We start from the raw sequence: 14,841 nt of genomic DNA, 5'->3' as shown, positions 1-14,841 counted from the left end.
AATTTAAGAAATTATATTTTATTTTTTTAGTATAAGTTTATACAAACTGTGTCCCAAAGGCAGCTGGACAGAGTGTCTTGGGCAGCCAGACCTATTTAGTCAGCACTTATTTTTTAGCAAATATAATTTGACATTTTTCTCTCCTGCAAGCGTAATCTTACAGAAACTGTGTTACTTTTCCATGTGTCTTACTGCAAATGTGCAGCAAAGCATGTAACAGCTTTGGGGAGCATGCTGACATGTGGCTGGCTGATTCCTTTGTTGCTGTATTATCTCTTTCCTGGGGTTCGGTGTGAAAACACGGCATTGTGTGAATACAAATTCTGCCTGACCTCACAGCAAAGTCCATGGCTGTAAATCTAGGAGCAAATAGACTTTGCTGTCTGACACATTTAGTGCCAAAGGGCAGATACAAAAGAAATGTAATTTTGTGTTTCCTAATAAAAATAAAAAAAAATGGTTTATTTTTGATTGGCCAAATCTGTCTACACTTACCACCCCAATTTGTATCCTGAGATAGCAGGAATTTAGTATCATGTAGTTGAAATTAAGGTAAAAAAAAGATGTTGGTCCATCCAGTTCAATCTATTTGACTTGTTACTACTGACTTCAGTAAGTCCTATCTATAGGATTCCCTTAGAGGCCAAAAATGCTTTCAGTTTTGATTTAAATTCATTAACAGTAGATGCTGTAACCACCCCCACCGACAATGAGTTACAGAATTTTACTGCTCTAATGGTGAAGAATCCTCTTACGGAATTTATTTTCCTCGAACCTCAGTACATGCCCGCGTGTCCCAAGTATAGGCCTGTTAGTGAACAAATCATTTCCCAGTTCCATATAATTACCATTTCTCAATTTGAACATACTAATCATGTCTCCTCTCAACCTCCGTTTCTCCAGTGAAAACATATTCAGCCTGGTTATCTATTCAGCCTATCTTTGTATTTTAGTGATTAGAGACCTTTACTAGCTTAGCTGCCCTTCTCTGTACCTGTTCCAATTCATTTATGTCCTTTTTAAGATGCGGTACCCATATCTGAACACATTGGGGCAGATGTATTAAGCCTTAACAAGAGATAAATTCAAGGGTGATAAAGAGAGATAAACCACCAGCCAATCAGCTCTTTTTTCAAACACAGCCTGTAACATGGCAGTTAGCAGGTGATTGGCTTGATGTTTATCTCTCTTTATCACCCTTGCACGTATCTCTTGTTAAGAAGTCCTTCTCTGCAGCAGATTTCCATATAATAACTCCATTTGGCATATAAGTAGCTTGTTCCTTTGTGTTCCCATAATGAATTATTTTACATCAGGGGTGGGGAACCTTTTTTCTACCGAGGGCCATTTGGAAAATTTGAAAACCCGTTGGGGGCCATATAAAAGTTATCAACTTAAAAATATATGTGGGCATTATACTCAGGGCAGCGGCATATACACGTGGGCATTATACACAGGGCAGCTGCATATACACATGGGCATTATACACATGGGCATATACACATGGGCATTATACACAGGGCAGCGGAATATACACGTTGGCATTATACACAGGGCAGCAGCATATACACGTGGGCATTATACACAGGGCAGCTGCATATACATGTGGGCATTATACACAGGGCAGCGGCATATACACGTGGACATTATACACAGGGCAGCGGCATATACACGTGGACATTATACACAGGGCAGCGGCATATTCATGTGGGCATTATACACAGGGCAGCGGCATATACACGTGGACATTATACACAGGGCAGCGGCATATACATGTGGGCATTATACACAGGGCAGCGGCATATACATGCGGGCATTATACACAGAGCAGCAGCATATACATGCGGGCATTATACACAAGGGCAACGGCATATACATGTGGGCATTATACACAGGGCAGCAGCATATACATGCGGGCATTATACACAAGGGCAGCGGCATATACATGTGGGCATTATACACAGGGCAGCGGCATATATATGCGGGCATTATACACAGGGCAGCGGCATATACACGTGGGCATTATACACAGGGCAGCGGCATATACACGTGGGCATTATACACAGGGCAGCGGCATATACACGTGGGCATTATACACCGGGCAGCGGCATATACATGTGGGCATTATACACAGGGCAGCGGCATATACATGTGGGAATTATACACACGGGCAGCGGCATATACATGTGGGCATTATACACAGGGCAGCAGCATGTACATGTGGCCAGAGACACCAGGGCTGGCTAATTAATGCACAGCATTAATCCAGGGGTTGTCATTTACTCATAAAAAGTGGAAAAAGTGGCAGTGTCGCCCCCAAACAGGTTTATGTGATTATCTCTGACTATGATAATCAGACATAATCACATAAACCTGTTTGGGTGTGAATCCAGGGGTAAATGACAACCCCTGGATCTGTCAGTCACTGGGGAAGGGAGGGTGAGAGGAGCAGCATTTACCTTTAACACAGTTTGAGTTTTGGCAGCACAGCGTGATGGCTGCTGCTGCGGCTGTTGTAGGATGCTCCCGCGGCTCCCGCCCATGCACTGATCCACGGGACCACCAGGCTCCCTCCCTACCGCCTGCCAATCACTGTGGACGCATCACATCCACAGCCACTGTGATTGGCGGGCACGTGTTGTTAACATCTCCCCGCAGCAGCAGCCATCCATGTGGGCGGGCGGGCGGCTGATTAGGTAGGATTCTTGCTCGGCGGGTGGGCGGGCGGCTGATTAATCAGTAATATAGGCGGACGGGCGGGAGGGTGAATCAAGCTTAATCAGCCCACCGCCCGCCCACCTATATTACTGATTAATCAGCCGCCCGCCCGCACAGCTATATTACTGCAGTAATATAGCCAGGCGGGCGGGCGGCTGTTAAACAATAAAATATGCAGCTGGACGGGCGGGCCGGACCAGCAGGGTGCGGGGGCCGTATCCGGCCCGCGGGCCGGAGGTTCCCCACCCCTGTTTTACATTTATCAACGTTAAACTGCATTTTCCACCTCTCCGACCACCTTTCCAGTTTAGTTAAGTCACTTTGTAGTGTTTCCACATCGTCTCCTGAGTTAATGAAATTTTACTCACTATGTCACTTTCTATACGTATCATTAATGAATATATTAAACAATATTGAACCTTGTGGCACTCCACATTGGACCTTACCCAGCTGGAATGTATTCAATTTTCCACCAATCTATGTCCCCAATTGGGCAACTAGTTTTTAAACACCTTTAAAAAAGCCAGTTTAACTGGCAAAATGCATCTGGTGTGCCTATTTCAACCTCTCCTTTGGATTGGGGGAATTCTACAATATTGGATCTACAACCATTGCCTGTTGTTCAACTGTTGCTCGGCCAGACCAAAGTACTCCAGCCTGCACTTTCCCCATCGCTGGCACCAACATCATCATCCAGAATCTTCAAAACAGCTGTGCTTCTCCACTCTAGGATCTCCAATGGCTCCAGTGTTGCTGTCAAGCAAGTGAGAAACGCACACTAGTGAGCGAATCCTATCCAACTCAATTTTGCTTCTCTGCTCCAGGGACTCCAATGGCATCAGCATTTCCATTAAACAAGTGAGATACCCATATTTGTGTCGAGATCAATTATTGGAGTTTGGTAATATATATGTCCTAAAGGTCATTTACAAAAACAGGATAACCTTTTAATTTTTTCCCCCACAATCCAGTTCAAAGTGAGAGACTACCCTTTCCATTTGTGTGTTTTTAAATGATTATTCAGGTGTTTTTCTAAACATACTGTATATATATGATCAACATTATATTTTGAAAACTATATTCTATTACATTTATACTTTTTATATCCCATGGTGTTTTAATTCTTCAAACAAATCAGCGCTGTGACCTTTTTTGTCTAGTGTTTGTGTCTATTTGTGGGACTAGCTCCCCCACTTAACACAGCAGCTTGGAACTGAACCCCTTTTAGCGCCTGTACATCCCCTTGGGGGATTTCCATGGGTCCCAATATTGAACCTTGTGGGACTCCACTTTGGACCTTACGCAGCTTGAATGTCTGCCATTTACCACCACTCTCTGTCCCTAATTGGGCAACCAGTTTTTAATCCAATTGCAAATTTTATCTCCTAACCCTAATGCTGGGTACACACCACAATGATGCAGATTGTGAGTGGATCAGAAGATGATCATGCGACCCGCTTTCGACCTGGTGGAGCCCACGACCCGCTCAAGAGCTTTATGTGATCTGATCTCGACCCGTACCCACTTGAATAGTCGTTTTTCAGATCCTACCTGCTGCAATGGATCTGAAATGCTCTGAAATGGCCCAAAACATGCCCAATTTATATACAATCGGTCGAGATTGTATCTAAATTGCGTCATTTTGGACCAAATCGCTCAGGTGTGTACCCCACATTAGTTAACTAGTTTTATTAATAGGCTTTTTATGAGACACCAAGTCAAAAGCTTTAGCAAAATCAAGAAGTATAACAGATTTCCCTAAGTCCACCTTCCCACTGACTTCCTCATAGAAGCTAATTAAATTAGTCTGAATGTTCTATTTTTGACGAACCCCTGCTGAGCCTTACTTATCACTTTCTCCAGTTCTAAGAAATTTTAGATACTATCTCTTATTATTCCTTCTAATGTTTTCTCCTCAATGGATGTAAGGCTGACCTGACTATCATTTTCAGGGTTAGTTTTGCTACTTTTCATCCACCTTGGTACTACGTTAGCTATGCGCGAGTCCCTTGGTACCATCTCTGAGTTTTTTTATTCATTGAATATCAGATATAATGGTAGTGCTATGACCGAACTCAATTCTTTTAGTATCCTAGGGTGGATTTCATCCGGGCCAGGAGATTTGTTACTATTTAGGTTCTGTAATCTATTTTTTACCATTTCCTCAACATACAGTTTGGGAGCAATCAAGAGCTGGGCATTTAATCTGTGGGATATCCTCTGAAGATTCTTCCCTTGCAAATACCGAAGCAAAACATGTATGGAATAATTCTGCTTTATCTTTTCCTTCTATTACCAGAGTACCCTACTTATATTTTAGTGGGCCAATATTTCTCATTTATATAAATAGAATTTTTTGGTATTGGATTTGCTATCTGCGGCTATTTTTTGTTCAGCCTCTAATTTAGCCATCTTGATTGTATTTTTACATTTCTCATTACATTCTTTATATGCGGCAAATGATTCAGGTGTCCCATCTTGTTAAAACTCTTTGAATGCCCAAATTTGACTTTGCTGTTAAGCCACATCGGTTTTCCTCTTGACATATTTCTTTTATTTACCCTAGGAATAAATTTATCAGTGCCCTCCTGCAGTATTGTTTTTCTAAGTTTGCCACCTTTTAGTAGTATCCATACCTCTAACTAATTCCTTCTAGTTTAATCCTTTAAGGACTCCTCAAACTTACCAAAGTTTGCTTTTCCGAAATTTAAGGACCTAGTTACTCCAATATAATTATCTTTGTTAAAATTTAAATCAAACGTGATCCTATTGTCATCACTGTTCCCCAACATCTCCCTTATGGTTATGCTAGTAATAATGTCCCCATTGTTGCTTATCAAGAGATCCAGGATATTGTTATTTCTGGGTGGACGTTCAATAAATTGATACAAATAGTGGTCATTCAGGGCATACAATAAAACATTTCCCTTAGTGGTGCTACTTGCGCCTATCTTTACAATTTATTTTTGGGTAGTAAAAGTCACCCATAATAATAACGTCCCCTAAGCTGGCCACTTTTCCCACCTGTAGCAGGAAGTCTTTTTCTTCCTCCGTATTTATTTTGGGTGGTTTATAACATGTTCCTATTTAGCCCCTTAAATATTACCTGTTATTTTTTACCCCTACCGATTCTACTGACTCCATTGTGCTCTTATATAACAAATAAACAAACCCCCCCCTCCCCTTCTACCTAATCTATTTTTTCTAAACAGACTATAACCTTTTATTTTAGCCTCCCACTCATGTGATTCGTCCCACCAAGTGTCGATAGTACCTATAAGATCAAAATCTTACATGGGAAAGCCCAGCATTACATGGGCGTCCCCAAGAAAACACTTGGCGTTCCCATGGTATTACAAGTGGAGCGAGGTTTGTCGGTGGCGGGCGGCTGACGTCAGATGATGTCAGCCGCCTGTCAGGTCTTTGTCCTGTTGCCCGCAAATATGTCAATCTCCACTGACTTATATTTGCGAAGGCAGGAGAAATCGTCGATCATCAAACGATTTCTCCTGCTGCAGGCACATGTGAGGGGATGTGTCTTCGTAACTCATCCCCTTGCATGGTTGCGAGGGGATCCGGGGCAGCGGGCAAGCTCTCTGGGACTCGGTAAGCTACGAGTTTTGCAGCTAACCGAGTCAACCAGAATCAGATACTCAAAATCTCCTAGACGGTTAGTCAAATTCTCCCAGTTTTTCCCCTGCTTAGATAACGACGCCAAGTCAGTATCTCCTATATAGACTGTGCTCCCAAGGCAAATTTGACTTGATCATAGACTATCATTATTTAGACAAAATCTCTTAGTCAAAATCTCCAGTGCATCTAGCCAGAATCTCTTGTGCATCTAGTCAAAATTGCTTAGTTAAAATTGGCCATTAGCCAATATCTCACCGTGTGTAAGGGGTTTTAGTTATTTCTACTAATGTTTAAATGTTGTTTTGCATTTTGTTTTGCTTCTATAGAATGTCGCGTTATGAAAGGAAACCCAGCACAGCCAGTAAAACAAGGGCCCGGTCCTCTTAAAAGTTCAGCCAAAAGCCCAGCACCAACACGTCGCAGCAAGTCCCCTGCTGATTCAGGTAGGTAACAATGCTGGAGAAGGTTTTTAGGGTGGGATAGGATCAGTGTGTAGTTACAAAAGTTGTTTACGAGTATAGCAATATACTCTCCACAGATCACATAGCATCATTTGATATATACCTTGGCTTACGATACTGCCCCTCTAAATTGGGACATTAATGAATGATGCAGGTTCTGTGGTTGGCTGACTTCAAGCCTGTATTTCACCTGGTCTTGATCAGCTACAGAACCTGTGTAATCCATGGGCATCCCAGTTTAGGTATAGAATGGTTAGCCTATGTATACCCACACCATCCATTCTCTTTGCTTTGCTTATGAAATGAGAGTCTGATATGCAGTTCTGTAAGTGCTTCACAGGAATCACCTCCTCATCTCTGTCAAGCCTAGGCATATGCCTTATTTGGTCTATGGCTGGCATGGAGAAAGATGGAATACTAAATGGAATATACAAGGGTACTCAATGATATCCGGATTTTTCAGCTAGCCAAAAAATCCTGACATACCTATTCAATTTCTTGGCAGAATCCTATGGTTTTATATTGTAGGGCAAAACATAATAGAACCATGCAGAAACCCATCCAAACATGTGGGGGGCATTCAAATTTATTGGAAATGAAACCCAAGACCCAGTGCTGTGAGGCAAAAATACTGTACTAACCATTGCACCAACCATGTTGCACTGAGATAAAGTGTGAATCATATGATATTGTGCATGTATTTTAGTTTTGACATGCTGTTTTAATGTCCCACTTTGAAATAGTGACTCCTCATTACTTGTTGTATTTGTTGATATATTATTTGCCTGCATTAGTAAATAAATGTGTAAAGGTCCATACACACTTGGCGATTTTGCCCAGCATTTATGCACAAAGATGATGGGAAAAATTGCTGGGCTGAAAATCGCTCAGTGCATACACATTCACGCCATTCTGAGCAATTTTCACCAGGGTGGACGACTTTCCATAGCAGGACGCTAGGGAAAGCCAACCACCCTGTCGCTCATCTGTTGGTAATACCAACAGATGTGCGGAGGTCGGCGGCGATGATGCGGGTGCGTACACCAGCGCTCACTGCTCATCGCTGCCCGGAATACACTGGGCAGCTCAAACTACAAAACTGAGCTGCTTTCAGCTCAACGTCGCCCAGTGTGTATGGGCCTTTAGGGATTTGATTTTCTGGTTTTTCAAAGTAAAAAGTGTAAGGGTGAAATGTAATAGGGTGAGAGAATCAGAAAGTGAGAGATTTGGTAAGAAATCTCCAGGTTTTTTAAAGCGGCAATCATTTACACTGCAAAACCAGTTTAATTTTGCAGTGTAAATGATTGCCGCTTTAAAAGAAATGGAGATGTCTTACCAAATCTCTCACTTTCTGATTCTCTCTCCCTATTACATTTCACCCTAAAACTCTGAAAACGTTGTCCTAACTTCACCTTTCTGTCTGTAGCCATTACTACCAGACACAATGACTGTGACTTAATCTCAACACACAGATGACTATAGTTTATAAAATGTATTTATCTATATGTATTTAAGGGAAGTTGTACTGTGATTAATTCTTAATCAAGTACAGTAAGAACATTACAATGCATTTGCAAGCAATTCAGAATGCCTAGTATTGTAATAGTTACAAATTAATCTCCGAAACAAGACAATCTAATCAGCAAGGGATGTTTTCCTGGCTTTAATTTCATGCTTCCTTAATGGAGGGGTTGGAGTAGGGAGACAAAAGCTTTTCCACCAGGCTGCTACAATTACAGCATGCAGATACAGTACACTGCCAGTCAGGTCCTGAGTTTACATTCACTCCCAGGGGCTTCTGAATATGGCTGCTCTGGGGACAAAGCAGATGCATCTGTGCAGGGAAAGTGATCCCTCATGTTCCAATCCTAATAAATAATTCTGATTTTTAGTTTACAACACACATAGAGATAATATAATTGTAAGAGCTATTTGGAATGACAGCTGGTGCAATGGACTCAGAGATCCCTTTGTTAATATAGTGTGTTACAACAAGTATATATATATAACAATTTAGGGTCACCACCTTAGACCCCATTCATATACTTAATAAATGTAAAAGTATATGAGGGTAGGTATATATTAGAATACACATTCCATCATCTTTACTGTCATCATCATGAATACTTTGACCTTAAGGTGTTTTGTGAAAATTAGTTTTGGCCACATCTACACATAGGACCTGCCACCAAGAATCCGCATGTTGTTATTGAGTTACTGTATGTGCTATAATACATATCAGGCTGTTTGAGAAGCTGCAGGGATTTTATATTGCTGCTCAGAATGAAAAATCAGTTATTGCGGCAATCTACTAACAAATTGATGCCATGCCATGAGTGATTCTCAACCACTATGCAATACTGCCTGGCAGTGGTGAAGCTGAACTGAGCATCTCTCTGCTCAGTCTGGATAAGTACTGTATTTATAGTACATGGGTGAACTGTCTTTGCTTCTTCACACATCTGCGGTGGGCTGGATGTCAGACTTAAGCTTCCAGTCAACTTTTAGTAAGACACAAAAAAGGAAACAAAAAATGTAGGTTTGAAAAGTATAAAATGCAAAACATAAAGCTTGTATTCAATGTGGCCAGCAAAGGGGGTTAAACAGTAGGGATCGCTGAAAACAAGCAATCCTCGCTGTTTAGCCCCCTCACTGGCCGCTCATCCTATTCTACATTCCGGGGGAATCCTCACAGTCACAGCACAGCGAGGATTCCCCCAAACACAGAGGCTCGTGGCTAGTGCAGGGATCCCATTGCATTTAGCCGCGAGTCTCGCTGTTTCTGCAGTCGCATACGCCGATTCCCCCTCGCTCCAAAAACTGAGTTTTTTTTTTTTAGTATGATCCATTTGCTACATCCCTTTCTTATGCGTTGTGAATTCTGATTTTATTAAAATACATATTATGATTGTTTGTACCCCTGGATGTTTGTACTCAATATATGTTTGTCCAACCTTATTTTAAACATATCTATTGTGTGTGCCGACACCACCTCTCCAGGAAGAGAGTTCCACAAGTTGGCTGCCCTTCTTTCCCTTCTCTCCTCACCTTTCCCTCTTACGCCCCCCCCCCCCCATCCTGCTTTTGGATGCACTCACTACATGCAGCCTAACCCTAATTCCCCCCTACTGCCTCCCCCCTTCCCTGGCCTCATGCTAGCACTCTCCACTTACTTACCGTCGGGCATCCCATATGCTGAGACTACGATCATTACTCTTAGAAACTGGCATTTGCAATTTATAATGCAGAGCCAAGGCCACTAATTAGTAGTTATATAACCTGAGAAACAGAAGAATTACAGCACTGTAAAACATTTGAGAGCTCTCAAATCATCATTAAATAACATCTAGTTAAATATATCATGACCGAAAAACCAGCCATTTAATTTAAAAAGAGAAAACAAAAGACTGCTGGAAGTCTACTGATTGTGATATTATTATTCTAAATTAAACAATAAAATTGATCAGTTTCAACCCTTGTCAGGAATCCTTGGCTATTAATATTGTAGACTTTTATGATCTTTTCTCAGAGACTGAAAAGCAAATTGTTGCCATTTTAAATTTGTTTATTTTCTTAATTAATTAGTTGTGTGCCCCAGAAGAGACAGCCAATAGTCTTTTTTTTTAAATAAACACTTTATTAAAAAGAAAAACAAACACACTTAATAGGACAATACATTAATTAAAATTGAATTCATATACAATAAATGTGTGTATATATACAGTATATACACAGTGAGACTGTTGTTAAATGGTGGTCTTTTACTACGTAGTAATCTTATATCCTTTGGAGATGTAATGGATTAACTTTTTATAGGACCAGTTCAAGCTCAATTAATTCTTAAATGTGGGTCAGATTTCCTTTGGACCATAGACCATAGACCATCCGATTTTGTGATCAGTATACACACTGTCAGATTCGGACAGCACCACAATGTCTCTGTATAAATGGTATTACGTAGGCACCCGTTAAGATAAAGGGATTTTTTTCCTTTTTGACAGAGTGATAAACTTTTTTTTTATACATACAGTACTAACATCGACATACCAATAAAAAAAAATAAAAAAATACATTACATTATACATTCATAACAATGCTTGCCGCTTGTAATTATTTACCACTTTATCATCCTTTCCTATATTCCCCTTTTTATTTTCTTAGGTGGCTCATTATCCCTCTGGTTTCGCCTTTTTATCAACTAATCTCTTTGCCATTCTTGTAGGTTTAACTATGTTCTTAAACCAATCTATTTTATGTGCCCTTCATTCTGCCATAGAGGATTTCAAAACGCCTCTTTCTGGTATATCCTCCGTTATTACTGATCTCAGGCCCCATATTAACCCTCCTTTTATCCTGTTGTCCCCTATATCAGGGAATGGACAGTTCCGACACCCTGTGTTTATCCTATTTCTATAGTCTTTTGCATATTGTTATAGTGCCTACCACTTATATTGTACAGTGTTTCGTGACTTTTTAGACTTCAACTTTTCCCATGATCAACCATTCTTTCTCTATACTGTTGATGTGAGCAAATCCGTATTTCAACTAGTGTTCAATTGTGATCTATAATTTACCATCCTTTACTTAATGTGTATTTCTTAACACAACTTATAACCAATACCTTTCCCCAGCCCCTTTATCCTAACCCCATATGATACCAACCCCCCCATATATTATAACATTTATCTACCGAGCTTCTCGATATCTAGATATATTTTTCGTGTTCAATTATTCTGTTTACCAATCCTATCCATTCCAAAATATAGGGGCCCTCTTTCGCCATCCAGGATCGAGCTATGACAACTTTCGCTATTGCACAAATATTTATGGCGTTTTGTCTCCCCTCTGTTGTCATATTTTCTTTAGGCCATATACTCAATAGGCAACTTTTTGGCTGAAAACAATGGCCTGGCACACCAAGGTCTACCAGTTTCTTCCTTACTTTTTGCCAGAAGGATTGAACCTGTTTACATTGCCACAGCAGATGAAAGAACGTACATCCTAACTCCCGGCACTTTGGACAATTGTCCAGTTTATTAGTTGTAAATTTACTCATTTTTACCGGGGACATATAGGTTCTGTGTAGGATGTTTATTTGGACCTGCTGAACTCTGAGTGAATTAGTCGCCTCCCTTGGTACAGACAATACTTTCTTCCAGTCATCCTCACTTAATTCTGGGATATCTACTATCCATTTAGTTCTTAGTTCTGGGAGATCATTGCTTTGATTAATGGCCAGAGACAGCCAATAGTCTTATACACACATATCTGCCTCTTTGTACCCCCTTAGCCCTTCTCCAGTTCTATACGTCTGCATTAGATGGCCATCATGGCAGCCGGGGAAGCCATGTGAGGGGATGCGGTACACTGATACAGTGTCCATGTTGACTTATGACAAAATTCCGGGCTAATAAACATGGAAAAACTCATATCGACATTTTGAATGTCGACCTTACCATTGTCAACCTAATGCTTGTGTCGACCTATCGTCCTTAGCCATGCCAACCTATTTCACGTGTCGACCAAAGCCCTGTTGACCTTTAGTAGTCGACCTAATATGTTGACCTTTATGAAGTTGACAATATGACTTATACCCGTTCCAAGACAAGACCCAGACAAGTGTTTTCCGAGTATTTGCTTTTCTGTTTGACCATCTGCTATACTCAAATGATGTCTCACATACTGGGACCAATGCAGAAAGTTTGCAGCTATATGCGTTTGGTATATACTTATATGTCACAGCTTCCTATAAGAATTTCAGAATGGAAAGAATTTATTTTAGATTTATTTCAGTCTTATATTCACATTGGTGATCTTTTCCCTTTTGCTTAAATGTCAGCAGCTGTCCACAAAATCATGTAGGCATGCTGCATTTAACAGAAAGGTAGAAATAGCATATTCCCTCTGTCCTCTATATATCTTTCACCCTGTCTTATTCTGTACATGTCAAGGGTATGGTGATGTTGCTAAGGTCTGGCCTCCAGCAGGCCTCAGCACAGATCGTTCATTCCGTAAATACCAAGGTATGTAATAGAGTTAGGCATAAGATTTGACTTTCTGTGAAAGCTAAGCATTGGCAAATTTATAAGTGCAGAACATCAACATCTGAAATATTTATTGTGACAAATGCCAGAGGGAGTCTCCTCATACTCAAATGGGGTTCTCGTAGCAGCAAACAAGTTAAACCTCAGTGTGTACTCAGAACTTATGTTTTACAAGGAAGATCCATTAGGAATAACATATTCTAAAAGAAGAGACATGTGATGTACATGGCGTAGTGTTTCCAGTCGTTAGATCACAACGTCTTTAATTATACAAGCCTATTTATGTCATGTTATACCCTCAAGACAGTGGTAGATTGATATGAAGGCTTGATAGATGTGTATAACAGAGGAGGGAGATAACAAGCAGTATATATTTAAGAGGTCTGGCATTATTATAAATAAGGAGGTACAGTACATAATCACGGTTAAATCCTCTATATTAGTAGCTAGTTCAATACATGGAGAGGTCCAAAAATGGAAACTGTTGTTTCCATTGTTCATTAGAGATATCTAGAGATCCAGTGTTGGGATACATACAGATTATCGGCGGTGGGGATGTCGGTGGTCAGAATACTGACTCGGCATTCCAATGGAGGGAATCCCAACAAGAGTCAGGTAAGCATATTTACCTTTCCCCTGCCCACCCCTAACCCTCCCTCCCCACAGCCTAACTCTAACCCCCCCCCCCCAAGACCCCGCAGCCTAACCCTAGGTCCCCCGTAGTGCCTAAACCTAAGTATCCCCAGCCTAACACTAACGTTTGCCACATACTTCCATTCGGCAGTTAGGATTCTGGTGCCGGCATCCTCATCGATTTCAGCATTCCAACACATGGCTTCTGGTTTGTAGTTTGGATTCCAGCGCCGCTATTGTGAAGCAGGTATCCTGTCCGCCAGGATGCCAAACACAACCCCCAATGATCACCTGGACAAAACAAAACAGATGGGACAGGGATTGGGAAGTTTAGTGGACACATATCTTTTACATTTTTAGAAATTTGGACCTTCCATAAACAGTAAATTTATTGGTATAGACCAGACATTCTAAAAAATAAAAGGTTACCAAGACACCCTAATGGTCCAGGTTTTAAGGATATCCATGCCTGAGCACAGATGGTTGAATCAAATTGACTGAAGTACTAATTAAGTTACCTGTACTCAGTGACGTGCGGTGAGGTTAGTGTTAGGTGAGGCAGGAGCTTTTATGGACAGTGACAGAGGGGTATGTGGGGAGAGTGACAGTGGGGGATGGGGGAGAGTGACAGCGGGGGATGGGGAGAGTGACAGTAGAGGATGGGGGAGCAGTGGCGTAACTATAAAATTTGCTCCCCCAAGCCAAAAGAGTTTCCTGCGTGCCCCCCTCCCCCTTACACAGGGGGGTGACAATGGCGGCTGGGAAAGAACAGAGAGGAGGTGACAAAGGGACAGAACACAAGGTTAAGTGACATAGGCACAGAACACAGGAGGGGTGGGGGTGACACATGTGCAGAATGCAGAAGGGGGGGGGTGTGGCAGGTACAGAAGAAAAAAAGTGTGGGGGGGGGACATAAGGACAGAACACAGAAGGGTCAGAATACACAGCTAGACCTCAGTAGGTATGCTAATCAGCCTACTTGCACTTACTGAGCAGGGACCAGCTGTGGGGACTCAGGGCTTGATGGAGACCTTGACTTGGAGGAGAATGGTGTGTCCGGCCGCAGCAGCAATATGAGACGCTGCAGGATATAAGGGGTAGGAGCTGGATGTAATTGAGGGGGGCAGCGGTGGCCCCAGTGCTGCATTAATGCACTGGCCGGGGGGGCACATGATGGCACCAACTCGTTACTCAGCGCCAGGCAGCAGGGAGGGAGCGCCGGGCAGCAGGGAGGGAGCGCCAGCCAGCTGCGGCTCTGGTTACCTGGAAGGAGCGACAGGCAGCGGGGAGTGAGCACTGCGCAACAGCGGCCGGATTACCTGGAAGGAGCGCCAGGCAGCAGGGAGGGAGCA

At 41.9% G+C, this 14,841-nt stretch overlaps 1 protein-coding gene across 1 annotated transcript in view; it reads left to right on the top strand.

Moving 5' to 3' along the window:
• Positions 1-14,841, top strand: part of DCX (doublecortin) — a 164,277-nt gene that overhangs the window by 134,810 nt on the left and 14,626 nt on the right. Inside the window, exon 5 of the mRNA XM_083159389.1 lies at positions 6,678-6,794. Coding sequence (XP_083015515.1) covers positions 6,678-6,794 — 117 coding nt within the window. The remainder of the gene's footprint in view (positions 1-6,677; positions 6,795-14,841) is intronic.

Source organism: Crinia signifera, chromosome 9, assembly GCF_055691185.1.
Source record: "Crinia signifera chromosome 9, ASM5569118v1, whole genome shotgun sequence".
Taxonomy (NCBI): Eukaryota; Metazoa; Chordata; class Amphibia; order Anura; family Myobatrachidae; genus Crinia; species Crinia signifera.
This window is presented reverse-complemented; position numbering and strand designations above follow the sequence as displayed.